General features: G+C 45.2%; 1 protein-coding gene across 2 annotated transcripts in view; it reads left to right on the top strand.

Moving 5' to 3' along the window:
- Positions 1 to 13,500, top strand: part of FRMPD2 (FERM and PDZ domain containing 2) — a 121,667-nt gene extending 108,167 nt beyond the window's left edge. Inside the window, exons 27-29 of one of the 2 annotated variants that reach the window (XM_054435554.1) lie at positions 1,382 to 1,480; positions 6,398 to 6,741; positions 12,701 to 13,500. In XM_054435554.1, coding sequence (XP_054291529.1) covers positions 1,382 to 1,480; positions 6,398 to 6,741; positions 12,701 to 12,749 — 492 coding nt within the window. In that variant the 3' untranslated portion in view covers positions 12,750 to 13,500. The remainder of the gene's footprint in view (positions 1 to 1,381; positions 1,481 to 6,397; positions 6,742 to 12,700) is intronic. The other variant, XM_054435555.1, reaches the window with a different exon arrangement.
- Positions 13,501 to 20,075: the final 6,575 nt, after the last annotated feature.

Raw genomic sequence — 20,075 nt, 5'->3', positions numbered from 1 at the left:
ATCCGTCCATCTTCTGATCCAAGAACCCTTCTCTGAGAACCGCTGCTGGGCTGGCAACTCTGTGAGAGACTGAAGACACAGAGGAGGACAGCTCATGCAGTTTCAGAGCTCATGGACAGAAAACAGCAGTGATGGCAGGAGATATGTATCCTGGGAGATGAAAGCCCATGCTGCAGTGCTCACACCAGTGAGCCAGGAAAGAAGTGCACCCCTTGGAAGTCCTGGGTGGCTGATGCAGGGACTGGGGAGTGTCTTGATCAGCACTTCTTAAGCAGGGATTATTTCCTTCTCAGGGGACATTTGATTAAATCCAGAGACATTTGTGGTTGTCACAACTGATGAGTGCTTCTGGCATCTAGTGAGTAGAGACCAGAGATGCTGCTAAACAGCCTACGATGCACAGGACAGGCATTCCCATAAGGAATTGTCCAGCCTGAGAGGTCAACAGTGCCAAGAGTTTGAGAAATCCTGGTCTAAATAGGAAATAGGAGCTATCGAGGCAACCTTGAACCCTGGACATTGAGAGGGTGGCTTGGAGCAACAGGTTCAGCATGGCAGGGGCTTAGGACGTGGGTGCAGAGGGGAGTAGATGGGAGAGAGGGAACTGGGGTGAGAGGCAGCGGCAGGCAGAAATGGGGGTCTATGTGCTATGCCTTGGAGCTTACATTGAGGGAAAAGTGAGTCAGCCAGGGTGTGCAGTGGGGGAAGGACTCAGTTATATCTGCATTGTGGAAAACTACCCTTGAGCATTGTGGAGGGAGGCAGGTGGGTGACACTGGAGAAGGCAGCAAGCAGTGAGGAGGTCACTGCAATACTACAGGTGAGAGGTTCCCAGAGCCCAAGCTGAGCCCTGATAGGAAGCTCAGAGCCAAGGGTCAGGCTTTAGAGATTCAGGTGGTGGAGCCTGCACAACTGGTGGCCCAAGTTGAGGGCAGGTTGGGAGGAAAGGGCGATTGAGATGAACAGCCATTTGTTGGAGTCACTCTTTCTCTCTCTGAAGAAAAGGCATTGGTATTGGCAGATATTGCCATTCCCTTGAGCAATGTGGAGGGAAGCAGGTGGGTGACACTGGTGAAGGCAGGAAGCAGAGAGGAGGTTACTGCAATATTACAGGTGAGAGGTTCCCAGAACCCAAGCTGCACAAAGGTGATGCACAGCCCAGCATCTTGCATCAACTTTGTGGAAGCTGCAGGCCACTGACCTTGGTTCCTTGCACTTTGAAAAGTCAGGCCCACAGCAGTGTTCTCCGGAGTTCTCTGGAGTGAGAAATAGATCAAGGTGCAGGGGGGAGGAGCTAGTGCCTGGGACGCAGTGGGGAGAACATCACTGCATCCCCAGCAATGCAAGCCCAAACCTAACAGTGAATCTTGGTTTCTCGCAGGAGGTGCTGCATTTACTGAGAGGGGCCCCACAGGAAGTCACGCTCCTCCTTTGCCGACCCCCTCCAGGTGCGCTGCCTGAGATGGAGCAGGAATGGCAGGTAGGCTGCAGTGTCTTCTACTCTCTCTACCTGGCTCTGGTTGGGCCCCCCTTTTCCTGACTCTAGGGTCCTAAGAGGGTTGTAGGTAGGTTCAGTGCCGCCTCCTTTCACAGGGGCAGGAAAATAGCTGGCCCCCGAACCTCAGTAGGTCTCCTTCCTCTCCCTGATTCTGCTTCTTCTGACATTTGGGTCTTCTTGTAGATGTTTACCTGTTTAGTCTTTGGCTGTGAAACTTTTAGGGCCAGGCTCTCTGGAAGCCCAGGCATCAGAGAGGGAAGCCTGGGAAGAAGGACAGTAGACGCAGAAGCAGACCAAGGGAATTTCCAATAAGAATTTCCATTCTGAGAGATGATGTGGAAAATAGGATATATGATTACCCTCCTAAAGCATGAAATAGGCACGTGCAGTCTAGTGCAAAGAAGAGAGCCATTGGAATCAGGAAAATTGGGATTTTTACCTTGACACCTATATTAGTCAGGTTCTCAGAGAAATAGAACAGATAGAATGAGTGTATGTGAGTGTGTGTGTTTATGTGTGTGTTTATATATGAAAAGAGTGAGAGAAAGAGAAAGAGATTTTTTATAGGAATTGGCTCCTGTGATTATGAGGGCTGGCCAGTCCAAATTCTACAGGGGAGACCCAGAGAATAATTGAGGGAGATCAAGCCCAAAGGTGGTCTGGAGGCAGAACTCCCTCCTCCTCAGGGAGGTCAGTCTTTCCTCTTAAGGGATTCAGCTGACAGCATGAGGCCCACTACATTATGGAAGACAATCTGTTTTACTCAAATTTTGCTGATTTAAATGTCAAATCACATCTAAAAAAATACCTTTACAGTGACATCTAGATGGTATGTGACCGCCTATCTGTGTACCATGGCCTAGCCAAGTTGACAGATACAATTATCCATTGCCATGCCTTCTGTGGGGTCCCTAAGAAACAGATTTTGCAGCAGAGATGTGAGCATGGGAGGTTTTATGGGGTCTGCGCTTGAGAACATCCCCTGTGAGGGTGACTGAGGTGGGGTGGGGCAGAAGGAGAGATCAATGTGCAGCTATAAACAGGGCCTCAGCTGATCCTGGAGGGAGCCCTGGAGCAGAGATTGTCCCTCGGAGCTGCAATGAATTGGGACAAGAGAACCTGTGCCTTTGCTTGTTGCCCTAACCAGCGCTGGGGTGTGGGCTGCCCCAGGGGAGGGGAGATGAGGCAGTAGGATGCGAGTCTCAGTCCTGGAGGGGGATCTGAGCAGGTACCTGGATCACCTGTACCTGCTGTGCTGCATGGGCCTTGGGCAGTTGCCTGTCCTCTCTAGGCCTCATGATTCCTCATCTCTAGGATGTGGATAAAAATGATCACTTATTGTGCCTGAGGGTGACACCATCACTAGGACAACATAAAGGACTTGATGACCCAGATCCTGTTGATGCTTATACTCCAAGAGGTCATTTGACATAGCCTCTAGGGAGGGAAGAGCTATGGGAAAGATATCCAAAAGTTGCTGGGTTGGAAAAGAAGTTTAGACGACAGCAATTGTGTTAAGAAACTGAACCAGGTGAGAGAGGGCCAAATTTCACACACACCAATTCAGGCCAAGGTGCTGGGACCCTGTGTTTTTGTTGAAATATCTAGGAAATCCCAGGGAAAAAAGTGGTATTTCCATCCTGGAGAATAGCTCCTCCCAGGAGAGCCCATAAAGATCTAGCAGGAAGGGTCCAGGTGAGGTGTGGGGGTGAGCTTTCCCTCCTTATACCCGAAGGCCAAGTGGGAGGATTGTGATTTGCTCGGGTGGCTCCAGTGGTCAGATTGCAGAACAAGGGTCAGCAGCTCTGGGGAGCGAGCATTTAGTCCATAAAGTAAAGCACCTCTGAGAAGGAGGCAGCCATGCCCACATTTGGGGTAAGGGCATTCCAGGCAGAAGGAACAGCATGAACAAAGGCCCTGAGATGGGAACCCACTTGGATGTTTGAGGGACAAAAATACAACAAGTGCGCTTGGGCCATCGTTAATGAAGCAGAAGTGGAGGAAGTTGTGGAGGCGGCAGGGACCGACCCTGGAGGGCCTTGGGGATCAGAGGAGCATGATGCCACCATCCTGCATGCAGTGGGAAGCCACTGGGCTGGCATGGAGAGTTAAGCAGGAAATGCCCTCCTCCATTCTTCAGAGGGGCCACTCGAGTTACTGGTGCACAGGGACTAAAGGAGGTCATGCAGCAGTCATTCAGTCAAACATGATGTGGCTTGGACTCAGGCTGTAGCTGAAGGGTTAAGAAGCAGTCAGATTTGGGATACATCTGGGAGGTGGAGTCCAGGAGACTACTTTGGGATTAGAAACAGGCATGAGGAAAGAGAGCAATCAAGCTTTGGCATGAGGAAGCCTTGGGGGAATGGTGGTACCACCAATGCAGGGTAAAGGAGGGGTAAGAAGGTAAAAAGCCTGATTTTCCTGATTCCAATATCTCTCTTCTTTGCACTAGATCACACATACCTATTTCATGCTTTAGGAGGGTAATCATAGATCCTATTTTACACTTCATCTCTCTCAGTACCAGTTACCAAGAGAGAGACTGCTTACAGGGGCTGGGGAAGTCCATCTGGAGTGCATGGAGGAGAAACAACAGTTGTTGATATCATGTAAAACTGAGATGTTTATAGGCTATCCAGTGAAGATGTCTATTAGGCAGTTGTGGAGAATAGGCATGAGATCAGGGCTGGGCAAAGTGAATTTGGGAGTTGTCAGCATATATAGAGGTCATGTAAAGCCATGAAATGGTCGAGATCACCTTGGGAAAGAGTGCAGATAAGTTCAAGTAGAGGACTGAGAAGTCAGCACAGAGCACAACATTGAGAGGCCTGGTACAGAGATGGGACAACATATGAGATTAAGATGGGGCCTGGGAATTGGTGGAAAAACCAAGCAAGGGTGGGGCTCACGGTCAACTCCATGTAAGTAGGGCTAATGAGCAAGGAAGCTCTCAGGAAGGAGGGAGGGACACACTTTGTTGAACATTGCTGAGAGAGAGAGTGACAGGACAGAGTATTGTTCTTCAGCTTTAGAAAGATAGAGGTCACTGGGGACTCTGATGTGGGCTTCTTCCCTTGGGTGGTAAGGACAGAAGGCTGGTGCTAGTGGGTGCAAGAAAGAAGGAGGGAGGCGTGGAAACAGTGAGAAGAGACACTCATCTAAGAGGCTGCCATGAAGTAGAGCACAGAAATGGGTGGCGAGAGGTGGAAGCTGAAGTTGGGGTAGGGGCACAGGCTGCTGAGTGGAATTTGCTGTGGGAAGATGAAGAGTTCTCATCTGAACGTGTCCATTCTCACTGTGAGGTCACAGGCAAGGTGGAGTTGTTGGAAACTTAGAGAGACAAGATGAGAAATAATTTAGAGAGCAGAGGTAGAAAACTGAATTGATTAAGGACACAGAGAAAGATTATCTGGAAGTCTTGACTGCCCATTTGATATCTGCAGTCACACACTTGAAGCTAATCTAGTCAGAGGCTCAGAAGCAGGGGTGAGGTTCACACAGTTTGAGTAGGAATTAAAATGGAAACCCAGAATCTGCAAGTGACACGTGATGGAGAAAGAGAGGGGCAAGGAGGTGGGAACTCAGGGTCTTCCTTGTCTGTAAGTGAGCATCTAGGGGCAGAGCTATGGAATCTAAGCAGAATCAGAGGCACACCGAGGACATGTGTGACAGGGAAGGGGAGTGGGGGTAATGATGAAAAGCAGCAGCTCCACAGACTGGAGGTCTTGGAGCAGGGAAGGATTGCTGGAGAGCATGTCCGGGGATAATGAGCTAGAAGGAGAGGATAGGTTAAAAAACAGATTTTGGAGGTCTCTCCAAAGAGTATGAAAATGTGATAAAATATGCTCTTCTTAAAATTTTGATTTTTGATGTATCCTTTATAATGTCCTGTCTATCAGAAGAGTAGTAAATGTTTATGATTTATAATTAAATAAATGTGCACATTTCGAGGTGTATCCCTCTCGTTGTTAGGGATGTACAATCAGAAAGGTGGGAGACCACTTATTGGGGTGGTTCTCCTTTTGTAGGTGAGGGCAGGGGTGGGAACCCAGGCATGGGCTCTATTACATCAGGTATGGAGATCATGGGGTGGAAGTGCTAGAAGATAATTTTCAGGAAAAGGTAAAATCATGATTCCTACAGATATAAAAATGAACACATGTTAAAGATTTTATTTAACTCATTCAGTGAGAGAACGAGGCAGATGTTAAAACTGGCTCAAAAGAGATTTCAAAGGACCTGTTTATTTATAGAGTTGTAAAATAGCTCAAAGACAGTGGAGACAGCCAGAATCAGAGAACCCAGCAGGTTCTGCTGTAGATAAAAACAGTTTTCTACTGAAACACAGATTGTTTTTCTGTAGAAGATCAAGCAGTGGCAGCAAGACATAGCACATCATCAAAACCAGAACCTAAAAGGCTGACAAGGAGGTGAGCAGTTGAGACGAAGCAAGTCGTGTCTGGGAAAGTGAGGAGGAGACCCAGGAAAGAACATCACCTTGATGGGGGTGTTGACAGGGAGACAAGCCCTGCGATGACAGATGAAGATGAAGAACTTAAAAAGAAAACATTTCTTATCGGAAAGTGGAATAGAGTCATTGTTTTGCATATTTATCTTCCATTTTTATCTTTGTCTAAATTTTGCAAATATTTTTTATTTAAAAATAAGGCACACATTTATGGAGAGCTTCCAAAGCCCCCTAAGCTAAGATGCCTGAGTGTGTTGCCCAGTGTCCAGCCGGGAGCATGCGGAGGAGCTGGGATGCTATGGTGATAGACAGACCTCAAAGCCCACCTTGTAACTACTCTGATCTATAACCACATGGGGAAAAAAGCTTTGTATTTTTAAAAAAACAATGTGCATCCCGCAGCTAGTAATCAGTAGCATTTCTTTTAATAGACACCTGAACTCTCAGCTGACAAAGAATTCACCAGGGCAACATGTACTGACTCATGTACCAGCCCCATCCTGGATCAAGAGGACAGCTGGAGGGGCAGTGCCTCCCCAGATGCAGGGGAAGGCCTGGGTCTCAGGCCAGAGTCTTCCCCAAAGGCCATCAGAGAGGCACAATGGGGCCAAAACAGAGAGAGACCTTGGGCCAGTTCCTTGATACATTCTCCTGAGTCCCACCCTCATTTATGCAAACTTCACCAAGAAAGGGATGCATCAACATTGGCGACCTCTTTGGAAAAGGATGTGAGGCAAAACTGCTATTCAGTTTGTGATATCATGAAACTTGGAAGGTAAGAATCGCCACATTTGCAGACATTTTGTAAACTGTGTGCATCTCATTGCTAGGAAATTGTAATCAAGCCATCAATAACTATGCTTGGATGCTTTTTGTGCCCAGCACTGTTCCAGGCATTTAGAAGAGAGGTTGTAACAAGAGAAGCATAAGGTCTGGTGCTGCTGTGACCACCTGTGAGCTTTTGGGAAAGCAAACCCTACCCAGACCACAATTGTCCCCAATATGTCTTGGAAGCTATAGATGGCAGGCCTCAGGTTTTCTCCTGGCACACAAACCTTTCTCTTGTATCCTCCATGGCCTGTTAAAGCTTTGAGTAAGAAGGAAGTTCCTACATGCATCCTCGTTTCTATTGCTAGTATAATGCTTTATTATCAACATCAGCTTTTTTTTTTAAAAGATGGGGTCTTACTATGTTGCCCAGGCTGAATTCAAAATCCTGGGCTCAAGTGATCCTCCCACCTCAGCCGGTCAAGTAGCTGGGTCTACAGGCACCAGCCATCATGCCTAGCTACACCAGCTTTTGTTTTCTAAACACATCTATATCTTCAAGACCACCCTGCAACATTCATTTTCACAGTCATTTTAAATTTAGTCTGCATTTTTGTGCCCATCCATCTGTAAGTATTTCCGGTTCTCAGTCCTATGCTGAGGGAACACATAGTCTTTGATTCAGTTTCACAAGTACTTATTACACAAGGTGCTTGGAAACCTGTTGGGAGCAGACAGAGGGCTGCGCACGTAGGGTAAGACCTGCTTCTAGGCATTTGCCAGCCAGAGGCATGGGCACAAAGCAGGCAAATAACAAGGGGCAATCGTTTGTGTCTGACACTCTATAAACCCACTGAGATTAAATGGCTCTCATTTGGTAGTCACCCTAGAAGACTGTCAAAGGTAGATCCATAGGGAATGATAGTCTCTGTGAAGTGTGAAGCAGTGGTGTAATACCGTTGGACCCGATGAGAGCTGTGATAAGCAGGAGCCAGGCATGCATTCCCTAAAAGTACCCTGCTACAATTTTTTGAAGAATGCTGTGTCAGCCAAACAAAAGCTAACTGGTTTGCAAAGTAGAACAGGGTAGACAAGCACATTCATCAATGACATTCACTTTCATTGTCTGATAATGTATAACATAAGTGTATTTATAGTTCTTTACAATTGCAGTCTAGGCAGTAATTGACATACTTGATAAAATAATAAAGAAAATAACCTACAGAGACTTGTCCAAGGACGACTATTACCATGATCTTAAAGGACACATAAAAGGAACTGTACTTTCCTGTAGGCAGGAGGCACTTGTTTGGATATTGAAAGGTTTTGCTGCCAGATAGCTTGGGATAATGAACAGGGACCCTGAGAGCTGAATTATAAAGTGACCCTGGGTATAGGTACAAGCTGGGAATTTGACTTGCCAAGTGCCTTTAATTTAATATAGTCAATAGTTATTTAAAATGGTATTTTAAACTACTAGTATAGGCAGTCACTGTTTCATTCATTAAACTACAGAAAATCAGCCTGTTCAATATACAAATTATCTAGTCTAGCCTCAAACTCCATGCTGGAATCTGCTCCATAACATTCCTGAAGAAGGGGTCCCAGCTTTTGCTTGAATATCTGCAGGGATGCGGAACTTGCTACCTCTTGAATGACCCATTTTATCATCATCTAGTTACTGATCAGAAGGTTCTTCCTTATATTAAGGTGAAATCTTTATGCTGTTATGCTGTTCTTATGGGGCCAGCATTTAAAGTTACACATTTTGCATACAGCATGGCTCATAAATTCAAGCCTCCTAACTTCATCTGAAGCTCAACCAAAGAAAACGTGATTTGCTCCCACATAGAGGGAGCAAATACATCTTTATGCCTCTTTATGTCTTCTACTTCCAGGTCCAGATACCTATTTCTGCCTATCTGTTAGCATTTGCCGTTTTTTTTTTTTTTTTTGCATCAAACATCACATCATTCTGTTTTTCTGAACCAAATTAAATTTGGCTTAGTGGCCCTATTTGCAAGGGTATACCAGATGTCCAAAATCTGTCATTCTTGGAGGGACTGCTCCTTCTAGAGCCACACGAGAGTCCCAAGGGCTTATCCAGAGCATTCCAGGGGAGTCGCCTATCTTCAGTCTGTCGTGAACGCCCGTCACCCGTCATACTCACTGCCGGGCCCACATGGTCCATGTACCCATGGATGAACTGTGGGCAGGCAGCTTTACTATTCTCAGTATCCTGGCTCTCTCAATGGCCAACCGCTCCCCCTTTTTCTCTTGCCTCCCTGTGGTGGTTCTGTTGATGAATGCTTTCTGCCTCCTCACATTTCCTGGCTTTATTTTCACTTCGTTTTCCCTCCCTCACTTAGGAACCTCTCCTCCCCTCTGAAAGAACTCAAACCAAGTCTGCCTCTCCTCCAACAGGAAGTCGGTCTGCATTTAATGCACACATAGTGGCTGCCCCCTACAGGAAGAAAAGAGGGGCGCATGCCCAGCTACCCCTGGACACAATTCCCGCAGCTCCTGGGTAGGGTCTGAATCAGGATTCCAAAGTGGGATTGTGACTCTCTGCAGAAGCCTTAGAAGTGTTTGCAGCTCAGTTCTGAGGTGACTGTCGCAGGCCACTGCCTCTTAAGTGTCTGGCATCTGTGAGTTAAAATCTTTAACAAAAAGAGCATGGATTTCTGGATCCTATTATGTGGTTTCAGCGTTGCCACTTACTAGTATGCCTGGACCGTTGCCTTCCCTGAGCTGGAAGCTTCCCAGATGTAAATGGGGACCATGACAATTCCACAGGGTACTGTGCAGGTCAAAAGAAATAGCACGTGCAGGGTGCTGTCACAGTGCCTGGCATGCAGTAAGAACTCAATGCAAGTCTGTTCTCCTTCCCTTTCCTGAGCTATTTCCAGCTAAAGAACAGGTCCCTTCAATTGAAATTCCCAGCAAATTGCCGGAACTTACCATCTGCCAGGTGGCAACTTCCTACAGCCAGATGGCTGCCAGCACCACAGCAAACCCAAAGTGTTCATGGACAAGATTCAATTTCACTTTCTTTCCCTGTTCTCTTTTCTCACACTCTATATCTAGAGGTTTTACCGTCTAGTAGTAGATCTTTATAAAAATATCTTGTAATAAAGCAATACAGTATATTTTTATGAAGAAGAGTTGGATTATGTGCCTATCAGAGGGAAAGCTTGGCTGGAGTCACATTTTTTATAAGGTTGGTTCCTAAAGATAGGCAGAAGGCAACAATCACATCAAGTCTCATTACCCTTGAAACATCACTTTGGAAGGAGTGATGTTATTTGCCCCTTGGTGTGGGAGCAAATCACTTTTTGTTTGGTCAAGCCTCAGATGAAGTTAGGAGGCTTGCATTTATGGGCCATGCTGTATGCAAAATGTTTGTCTTTAAATGCTGGCCCCATAGAAACAGAGACAGACTGACAGGATGAAAGATTTAGTTCTCCCACTCATGTGCACTTCAAGGCTTACACTCATTGGTTGGAAAGTTGGTCTTTGCAGAATGTTTAAGGTTATCTTTCTCTTTCTCTTTTTGCCTAGCACATATCATTAAACTCATGTAAGTAAAATGCACGTAAGTTCAGCAAGCATCACTTTGTGAAAGTGATGGTATAAATCTTGATGGTCATTTATTTAAGAAAGCAAAATGAAGCAGGACTCCTGGAAATGAACCTAAAGTTATGATATACCTTCTGGGGGAGGGCACTGCCTGGAATAGCAAAAGATAATTAGGAGGCCAGAGATCTCACTCAACTGCAGGGGCCAGGCCAGGTGTGATGTCAGAGTAGTTAGGGAGGGATGCAGTTGCCAGGTGAAGGAGATGTCACTCCTGCTCTTGGGTTGGAGTGTGGCTGAGGGGAGTGAGTGAGGTGGCAGAGCCTGGGCTGGAGCCTGGGTGCTGCCTCTAGCAGGGTTCTCTTTACACCTTACAGGCTCCCAGGGGTATCTGCTCCCCGCATTCCTATCCACACTGCTCTGACAAATCCTAATTATTGTACTTCAGCTCAGATTTATCATCTGAGCTTCAAATCTGGCAGTCCATTGAACTTGTCTACTTTGATGTCTTAGTGATACTGTAAATCCAACCTGCCAAAACTAAATGCAGTTGTCAGGAGCAGAGACCTGGGGCTCCCAGCTGTGTCATCAGGGCTAATGGAGACATCAATATGGGGCCTGATGTTGGAGAACTGGAGACATGAAGAGACACAAACCCCAAACTTTGTTGTGAGTTTAACCATAAGTAAATAGGACAACTATAATACCTTCATATCTCAAGCCTGAAATGCCCAATCTGCTTCTGTGAATTTCCTCCTGAAAGGCAGAGATGAATTTGGTGGCCCAAGTCTTTAAAGGACAGCTGTCCAGAAAAGTTGGGCACAGTGTCTTTTCTCAGTAAACATTCTGTAGCAAGCAGAGCCTTCAGAATGGTTTCACTGACTTCAGAGCTGAACTGGGATTCCTCTTAAAAATACCCACTGAAGAGTTTCAGGACTTGGTGGGGACCCTGGTTCTGGGGTCCTGCTGGTTTGTGTGGGAGAGATGGCTGGCCAGGAAGCCCAAGTGAAATCTCCAGATTCTCCTCTAGTTATTATCTGTCTATAGAAGCCTCCTTCTGTTGGACAGCTTGGTGGGCAGAGAATGAGGGCAGGAAGAAGCTGAGGTCATTACACAGAACCAGGGGGTGAGCAGAGAGCCCCGTGTACCCTGACAGCATCAGGGTCTTGCTGAAAGTCCTGCTACATTAGCCATGAGCTGGCTGGCCTTGAACCCTGGGTGAAGGACTCCACCTCTTTACCCATCATGTCCACATGGCAAAACATGAGGCTTGCTGTGAAAGAATGTCTCTATCTTAATGAAATTCTCCAAATTTTCAAGTCTTGCCCTTTCCATGAAATAGGCATACAGGCTTCTGGTGCCTCTTTATTCCCTATTCACCCTTTCCCTATGCCCACAGTTGAGCCCCAGGTCAAATCTCCAAGGGCAGCCTGATGGCACGTGCAAAAGGATAGAAGGAAAGGCAGTCGTTCTCCCAACTTGTGGTGGGATGATGGCCAAGATTTCACCCTTGGGACCACAAAGTCCCCCTGGGCAAGTGGGGAACAAATCGCTTTTTCTTTGGTTGAGCCTCAGATGAAGCCTTGCTTCTTGCCTCTCAGGCTGATGGCTTCCCTAGGTCTCTGTCCAGGCAGAGCCAGTAGCTGGAGCTCCGAATCAAAACCAGAGGGCGAGGAGCTTATTAGAAGAGGTGGAGGGAGTCTACTGGTGGGAGGTGAGGTGTGGACACTGAGGCAGCTGCAGTGGCCAATGGACACATACGGCTGCCATCTTCCACTCCTCAACAAGGCTTAGTGTGCTCAGAACGGAGGGAAGGGGGTGCTGCTTGAGGTGGCGGGGGCAGTGGTGAGCCTGGGCCTGGGCAATAGGCTAGATTTCCCATTCTTTGATAAAACTGCTTGAATGTTTCTTTCCTATGTTTATAAGAAAACACAGTTTCTACATGATTTGGCCAAGCTTAAAGTCAATTTTCCCTGCAAATGCTCAAGGATTAAAAATGTCTTTTGACAGTGAGTGTTCCTCTTCAGTCTTTGTAGAATAATTTCTTTTTTATACACTTGAGTGTGCATATATTTACATGAAATTCACTATTTCACATACCTTGTAGCTCTCATGAGTGGAAATAATGTCTCTTTCACAGTGAAGCTCAGTTTGGGACAGATGCTTCTGGCTCTACTGGGGAGGAGGACGGGCTCTCTTGGTGTCTAAGGGTTTGTAGCTATTGGGGTGCACCAGAGCCGACTTTAAGAGAAAGAGGCAATGCAGGAAAGGAGAAGGAGAGCAGCAGCACATAACAAATCCAACGCATTGATTCGGGTGTGGGGAAGGAGGCTGAGAAATGAGGATCCATGTATTTGGTAAAAAGCTAAATCTTTGTGCTTTTCTCTTAGATATTCCTTCTCATCTCCTCTAACCAGACTTTCGACAGATATTTTCTGAGCACCTTCTCTGCATGTCTGCAGTGCTGTGTAAAATGCCCTACCTTTGCATGGACTATTCTTTCTAATCAAGAGGCGTGTGTGGCAAACTTGGGGCAGCCCCGGAAGTCTTGTTCTTTGACCATTATGTCTGCGGCTGCATCACCAGATAATGAGCTTCACCACTCGTCTGCCTCCTGTGTCCTTCCACGGGGAGTAAATGTCACTCCAGCTGGCTACCTCTCTAAATAGGCACATTTTCAGTGCTCAGAAAAGGACCTGATCTTTGCACAAAGTGCTTTGATGGTTGCCTGCTTGAGTCACTCCCAACCCCTTCCTGAAGCCCTTTCTTTATAATTCTTTTGTTGAAATAGCTATCATATTCACAGTAGTAATCACAGCATCTCACATTTACTAAAAACTTACCCCATACCGGGAACCTGGAGTGGGGGGGTGCTGTGTTGGAATTATGTAATTTATGTGTCCCAATAATCCTAGATGCTTCTTGACCATCTAGTTTTGTCAAATGAGAAAACTGAGGTTCCAATGAAGTCAATAAACTTGTCCAAAGTCTGACCGACTCTGCTTGCCATGTGATGAGTCAGTCTTAGAACTGGGTCATTGCCCTGTTTGCAATGCTGTGCCCTCTGGCAAGCCCCCTCGGTCTCCTGAGCTTGGTAAGTGCTCCAGCTGCCTCTATCATAGCACTTCCTACAGGGACTGCAACATTTCTTTACTGCTCCAACTTCGCATTAAATTGGGGGCTCCTCAAAGCCAGGGGTGGTGCCTTATAAGTTTCTTGCTTCCTGGTGCCCAGAGCAGCCTCTGGCATGAGCTGTTTGAACATTCGCTGAGTCTCACGGGCCTGCGTCGTGGAGAGTATTCTAAAAGGCAAGGGGAAGGTGGGGTGAGGAATTTTTTTTATCAAGGCTGGAAGAAACATGGGCTTCTGTTTTCTAGTCCTGAATTGGATGGGGAGGATGGGGAAGGTGACATGTACCATCCATGTGGAGCCCCTTCTCCCACCTTGGAGGATGAAGAGTATCTTACCGTCAACTCTACATATCAAGGCCAGCTACCCTGCGAAGAATGTTTGGAGGCAGATTCTGGGACCATTCCCTTGCCACAGTTCTGCTCTTGGGGCACTGTCCCAGAGTCTTTGCCTCCAGAAGAGTCCCCAGAGAGTGGGAGTGAATGGGAAGACCTGGAGGAGCCTGTGACCCTGGAGTATGGTGCCCTCAGGTGGGTATCACTCTGGCTGCGTGGACTGGGGCTGAGCTCTGACCAGAGCAGGGCTCAGTGCTATCAAGCCACTTCAGCTGGGGGCTGGGGATGGTCTGTGGGCATTGCCCAGTTTCCTCTGCATCTTCTTTGGTGGTCATGCATCATCGTGATGGCCATTTGCACAGAATACTTACCATGGCCCTTGCACCATGACAACGACCTACAACATGGAGACTGTCATCACCCCCATTTCACACATGACACATTTGGGGCTTTCCCAAGGTTATCCAATAAGTAAGTGACAGAACCAGAATTCAAACCTGATCGGTTCCCCACTCCACGGCCCACCTGTTGAGCACCCATCTGTTCTGCCTCCTGTGTACAGGAGGGTGCATCTCTCTCCTCAGGTCTCTCTCTTTTGGGGGTCTGAATGTCTAGTGCTGATTCCTGTTTTGCCTGCTCCTACCTGCCCCTCTGCTGGATGTACTGCAGAGAAGAGTCTTGGTGTCCTGTCATAGGGCCCATCTTGTTGGACTGCTGTGGCTGAGTATAGACCAGCATCAGGAAAGTCTCACTGTTCATGCAAGGAGCCACCAGAAGCTGACCTGGTCACCAGGCAGGGTCAGAACATATTGATGAGGACACAGGAACAGTAAGGGCAACAGAAACTGTCACACTGGGAGGAAGGGAGGTTAAATTCTGGGCAGGTCTGTAACCATCCAACATTCTGTTAAAGTACTTACAGTGTATATTTAAAAATGCTGAATGTTCCAAAAACTTTCACATAAACACAGTTTCAGGGTCCATTGAAACTTACCGAGACAACAGTTTGAGAAGTTTCAAGTGTAATTGAAACACACTCCTTCACTTTCTTCCTATTGTGTCCCAGCTCCATTTTCCTGGCTGTACATAAGGAAGCTCAGCCACCACAAATGATTGAGCTGGAGCCTCAGAGGACAGTGGTGGGCCAGCTGATAAGGAGAGTGGATATTTGAAATTGAAATATAACAAAAGGGCTGGTTCTTCTCTGAAATAGGAAGCAACAAGTTAATAGAGTGGAAGATTCAGAGGCTTTGAAGACCGTGCATGTTCATTTATGGGGAAGTAGAACACTTTACAGCATTGGGAGTGTACGTTATAGATTCACAGAAGTGTGGGCAAGCAGGAAGCAGCTTATATGCAGGGGGCAGTCTTCTTGGAGCTGGCTTCACAGGGCTGGGAAACTGAAAGAAGAAGGCTGAGCAATTGGTGGGGACCACAATGGCCAGTCCACTGAGATCTGCAGTGCCTCTGAGCCAGCCGGGAAGAGAAAGGCAGAAGGTGTGGCATTGTGGTTGGGGGGTGCTCAGATTTAAAGCCTGGCCCTGCCCCTCACTAGCTGGGAGACCTGCAGCACATGACTTTTAAACCGTTCAATATGCAGCTGACTGCCAGATACCCAAACCCACCTCATGCAGTTATGACAACGCCAAGTGTGTAGTGGTAAGCGCTTAAAAAAAATCAGCTATTTTTTATCATCAATCAGAAAGGAGGGAATTACTCCAGTGAGAGGATACAAGCTTTTTAATGCATTCAATCCTGTTGGATTTTTCCATGTAGTCAAAGGAACTAGACAGTTGGCCTTGTGCCCTAACATGTGGTATGGGTCTGGGTGGGGAGAAGCACTCCCCTATGGCAAGGGTGCCAGGCTCTACCAAGCCCTCATCTACGTATGGACTGTGGCATCGGATGAGTCCTGTTAGAATCACTAATCCTGCACAAAAAGGAGAACAGGTCCCACCCTCTCCTGCAGACAGATGATGGGTGTGCCAACATGAGTGCTGAAGGTGTGAGTTCTTAGTTTGGCTCCATGTAGCAGCCCACAGGTGTGTTTCATGGCATCTATGGGCTATTGCACCTAGAATGTTGACTTGTTTGCTTCTTTTGGGAAATGCAGGTCTTAACAGCCTTTAAATTCTCCAAAGTGTCTATAACCCCTATAAGCTGAACCCCCTCCACTGTATATATTATCTCATTTATAAAGAGGACTTTGCCTACAGAGCAGTGCAGCCTTTAAACCTAATCACCAATTATTTCGTTTGGTCCTTTTAGACATTAAGACAGTCATAGTACATAAGGTAGTTTCTACATGTGATTTAACTTAATCCTCATGTCAATTTCGAGTGATGTTCTTATTTCTGTTTTTAAAAGGGGCTTAGAAGGCTTAATTTGCCTGAGAGCATACAGGTAGGAGGGGTGGATTCACACTACATCTGTCTGCTTCTACTTTTGGTGCCTTTTCACGTTTCCCCTAGAATGTGTCTTTCATGTGAATTTGTGTAACACAGGTCTTTCCATAAAGTGGCATGAATCCTACTTTTCCTTCACAAAATATTTCTCTTTTATGAGGCTAAGAAAAACTCCCTTGTTCAGTGGGATTAAGAAGAGGACAGAACTGTTCTGTTTAGGGAAGGCTACTGGCAAAACGACGAGGCCCACCCATTAAAAGCTGCTTATTGTTTTAGGTAAACACAGAGAACAACCGTCTCCTGAGGCAGAGACTGAGGGTTTCTGCATGGAGGTCCTTTGGACAGAAGAGCCCTCAGGTGACCTTGGTCCAAAGAGTGTACTCACCAGCTCTGCCACTGGGAAAGAAACCTGTAGGCTCCTGCAAAGGTGACCTGGGATGAAGGGCCTGGCCCAGTTGTTAAGAGCTCGCTTCAAGAAGAGCATGCTTGTCAATTCCAAGACTCATTTTGAATCATGGCTGTTGCCTCTCTTCAGTTCTGGGGTTTACGTCCAGCAAAGCTTTGCATGTGTGTGTGTGCATGTGGGAAGGGGAGGTGGTGAGAAGGGAGTGGGTGACTTCCTTTTGTGAAAGGAATTGAGAACCAACCTCCTCCTCAAAGATACCCCAGGCAGGGTGAGGTCTTGCTGCGGCACTGGCACACACTCTCCGGGACAGATACAGGGTTGTAGGGTGCACTTCGTAGTTCACCTTGGAACAAAGGAGTTTCTATGGTTATCACAGTGGAAGGACTCTGTTAAGGGGCTTGGCTCCAAGGTTATGGGTGTAATATGTTTTGATATCTTTCTGTATCCTTTCTATACAACCCCACATAGCTATACATTCTTTTAAAAGGACTTTCCTTTTGGACTTTATACCTGATTCTACAAAGCATATGAAGGAAAAATAAGATGGGGATATCTAGTAAAGAAAGCAGAGTGATGTGTTAGATCCAGCATTGCCCCATATTAGGACAAAGAACTAAAGACACATGGATTAGCAAATGCACAAAAGAAACACCTGAGGGACCACAGGCAGGCCCAGGAGCATACCTGGTGCTGTGTAACAGAGAAAGCAGGGCAAAGTTGGGGTCTCAGCATAGGGGAAGAGGAGACAACTTCATTGATACAACTGGGAGAGCTGGAAAAATGATTCAGTTTCAAAGCCCACTTCATCTACTAGAATCACATAAAACACACACACACACACACACACACACACACACACACATCAGAGAAAGACTGGTAGGAAACAGGCTCTAGTTTTATCAGATCTGCAGAGGAATGATCACTCTTCCAGCTTACTGCAGTAGACCAAAAGTATAACAACAGAAAACCTACAAAGCTGACAATATTGAAAAAGTTTAAACTTCCGTACATGACAAAACTCATGTAAAAAGAATAGCAATGGGTTGGGAAAGCATTTACATAATTGTGAACAAAGATTAATATTTTTAATATTTAGAAAGCCCATTTTAATTTATAATAGATCAATACAGGATTTCAGTAGGCAAAATATATGATAAAATACAAATGGCCAACAAACACACAAAATATTCTAATCAAAACAATGTCAATATACTGATTTGCATTCATTACGTTCACAAAATTAAAAGAAAACTGTCCAATGCTGGCAAAATTTTGCTGAAGCTGGCATATTCAGAAATATCAAAAGCTATAAAAATGGGTATACCCACTGACCCAACAATGAAATCCCTGAGAATTATCCCATAGAAATAATCCAGAATAGGAAAAAAATCAATTTATTTAAAAATGTTCACTGTAGTGCTCTTGATAAAAACAAATTGGAATTGGCTGAAATGCATTAGAATAATGATAACATTAGAGAAAATGATGGTACAATAGCGTAATAGAATATTGCACTGCCAAGAAAGTAATATAACTACGAAGAACTCACAACTTAGTAAAGTGTTTGATATAATAACTCAGAATTACATGCTGGCTACAACTATGGAAGGCCTCGCAGGCACAAGGAGAAGCACCGTGAACAGAGGGGAGGCTCAGCAATGGAACAGAAATTGACCAAAGTTTGGGTGATGGGATTAGGAGAATACACTTTATTTTGTTAAAAATTACCTTTATATATCTATTACTTATATAATACATTTTACATTGAAAATAAAGAGACTGAAACTGCAAAATAAGAGAAAGAAAGCAACAATAACCAACCAAACAAAAACAAAGACCAAGGTTAAAAAAGCCTGTGCTCTAAAATCTAATTCATGAACTCTCCTCTATGTGCTTTTATTTCTAATTTTTCTGTTCTCCTTATGACAGAAAAATCTTATAGGTCATTTGGCTTCTTCTGCTAGTAATGAAAAAGATGTTTCCAGGGATCTGAACAGCCTTGTTCTAAATTCTCTCAGAGCTGAGGCCACCTCCCCTGGTGCATCATTACAGTTTCACAGGCCTCAAGGTTAGGGAACTAATTAAGTGTGCAATGAAGTGATTAAATAACAGTATTTACAATTTTGGAACTGCTCACATTCTGCTGAACACTGGTTGCTTATTTCCTCTTTGGAAAAGAAATTGGTGGATACAGGCTCAAAATACATCTAGTCCTCCTCCTTGTAGGAAGGACCACCCTTGACTCCCAGGCTGCTATACTCATTTTGAGCCATATCTCAGGAAGAACATGTTAATTTGTCTTAGTTGGACTCAATTGCAGCTACCACTTGCTTTGTTTCAGGGCAAATGTCAGAAAGAACAGCTAATTCCTAGGAGACTCAGCTCAGTGCCTGCACACTGCTTCCATTGTTGGCTGCTACATGCTACAAACCTGGCTGTGCTTGAGGATCAACTATAGCAGGTATTCAAAATACGGATTCACTGGCCTCATCCCTGGAGATTCTGAATCAGTAGGGCTGAGATGAAGCCCAGAAATCTGTACTTTTACCCAGCTCAGCAGATGGTTGTTTCTGTGGCCAGATTTAAGGACAACTGATCCAGACTCTTCAAGACTTCACTTGGCCTTCCCATCCTTCCTCCCTGCCATAAATATTTATAAAGCTCCTATTATGTGCCAGCACACCGTTGTTATGAGGTTGCTAAAGCATATACATATTCAGCACTAAATTGTAGTGCAAAAGTGGGCTTCCAAACTCGACATAGTAAAGGCATCAATTCTCCCCAAATTAATTTTATAGGTCTAATGCAATTCTTACCAAAATCCTAGCAAGGTATTTTGAAATCATAGATGAGTTTATTCTGAAATTAATTTTATAAATATTATTTTATATTCATAATGTAATTTACATTATACAAATAAAAATATCTTCTGAAACTTATTTGAAAGTGCACAAGCACTAGAATAGCTATAATCTTCAAAAAGTAGAGTGGAGTGGGAGGAATCACTGTAATTAATATTAAGGCTTACTATATAGCTACAGTAATAGTGAGACAGAAAGATGGACACATAGATCAATGGAACAGAATAGATAATCCAGAAATAGACCCACACAAATATTCCCAACTGATATTTGACAAAATGAAAGAGAAATTCAATGAGGAAAGAATTGCTTTTTCAATAAATGGTGCTGGAACAATAGGACATCCATAGACACACACAAAAAAAGATCATTGACATTAAACCTCATACCTTGTACAAAAATGAACTCCATAAGGATCCTGACTTGCATGTCAATGCAAAACTGTAAGATTTTTAGGGGAAAAAAAGGGGGAAGAAAATCATTGGGATCTAAGGCTAGGCAAAGAGTCCTCAGACTTGACACCAAAAGCATGATCTGTAAAAAGAAAAGGAAAACTTGATAAATTGTTTTTTGTTTATTTTTTTCTCTGTAAAAAGTCTCTGTTAAGAGGATAAAAGATCCAAGCAACA

This window comes from Pongo pygmaeus, chromosome 8 (genome assembly GCF_028885625.2).
Source record: "Pongo pygmaeus isolate AG05252 chromosome 8, NHGRI_mPonPyg2-v2.0_pri, whole genome shotgun sequence".
NCBI classification, from domain to species: domain Eukaryota; kingdom Metazoa; phylum Chordata; class Mammalia; order Primates; family Hominidae; genus Pongo; species Pongo pygmaeus.
The sequence above is the reverse complement of the archived record's forward strand: the minus strand, read 5'-3'. Positions and strand labels throughout refer to the sequence as shown.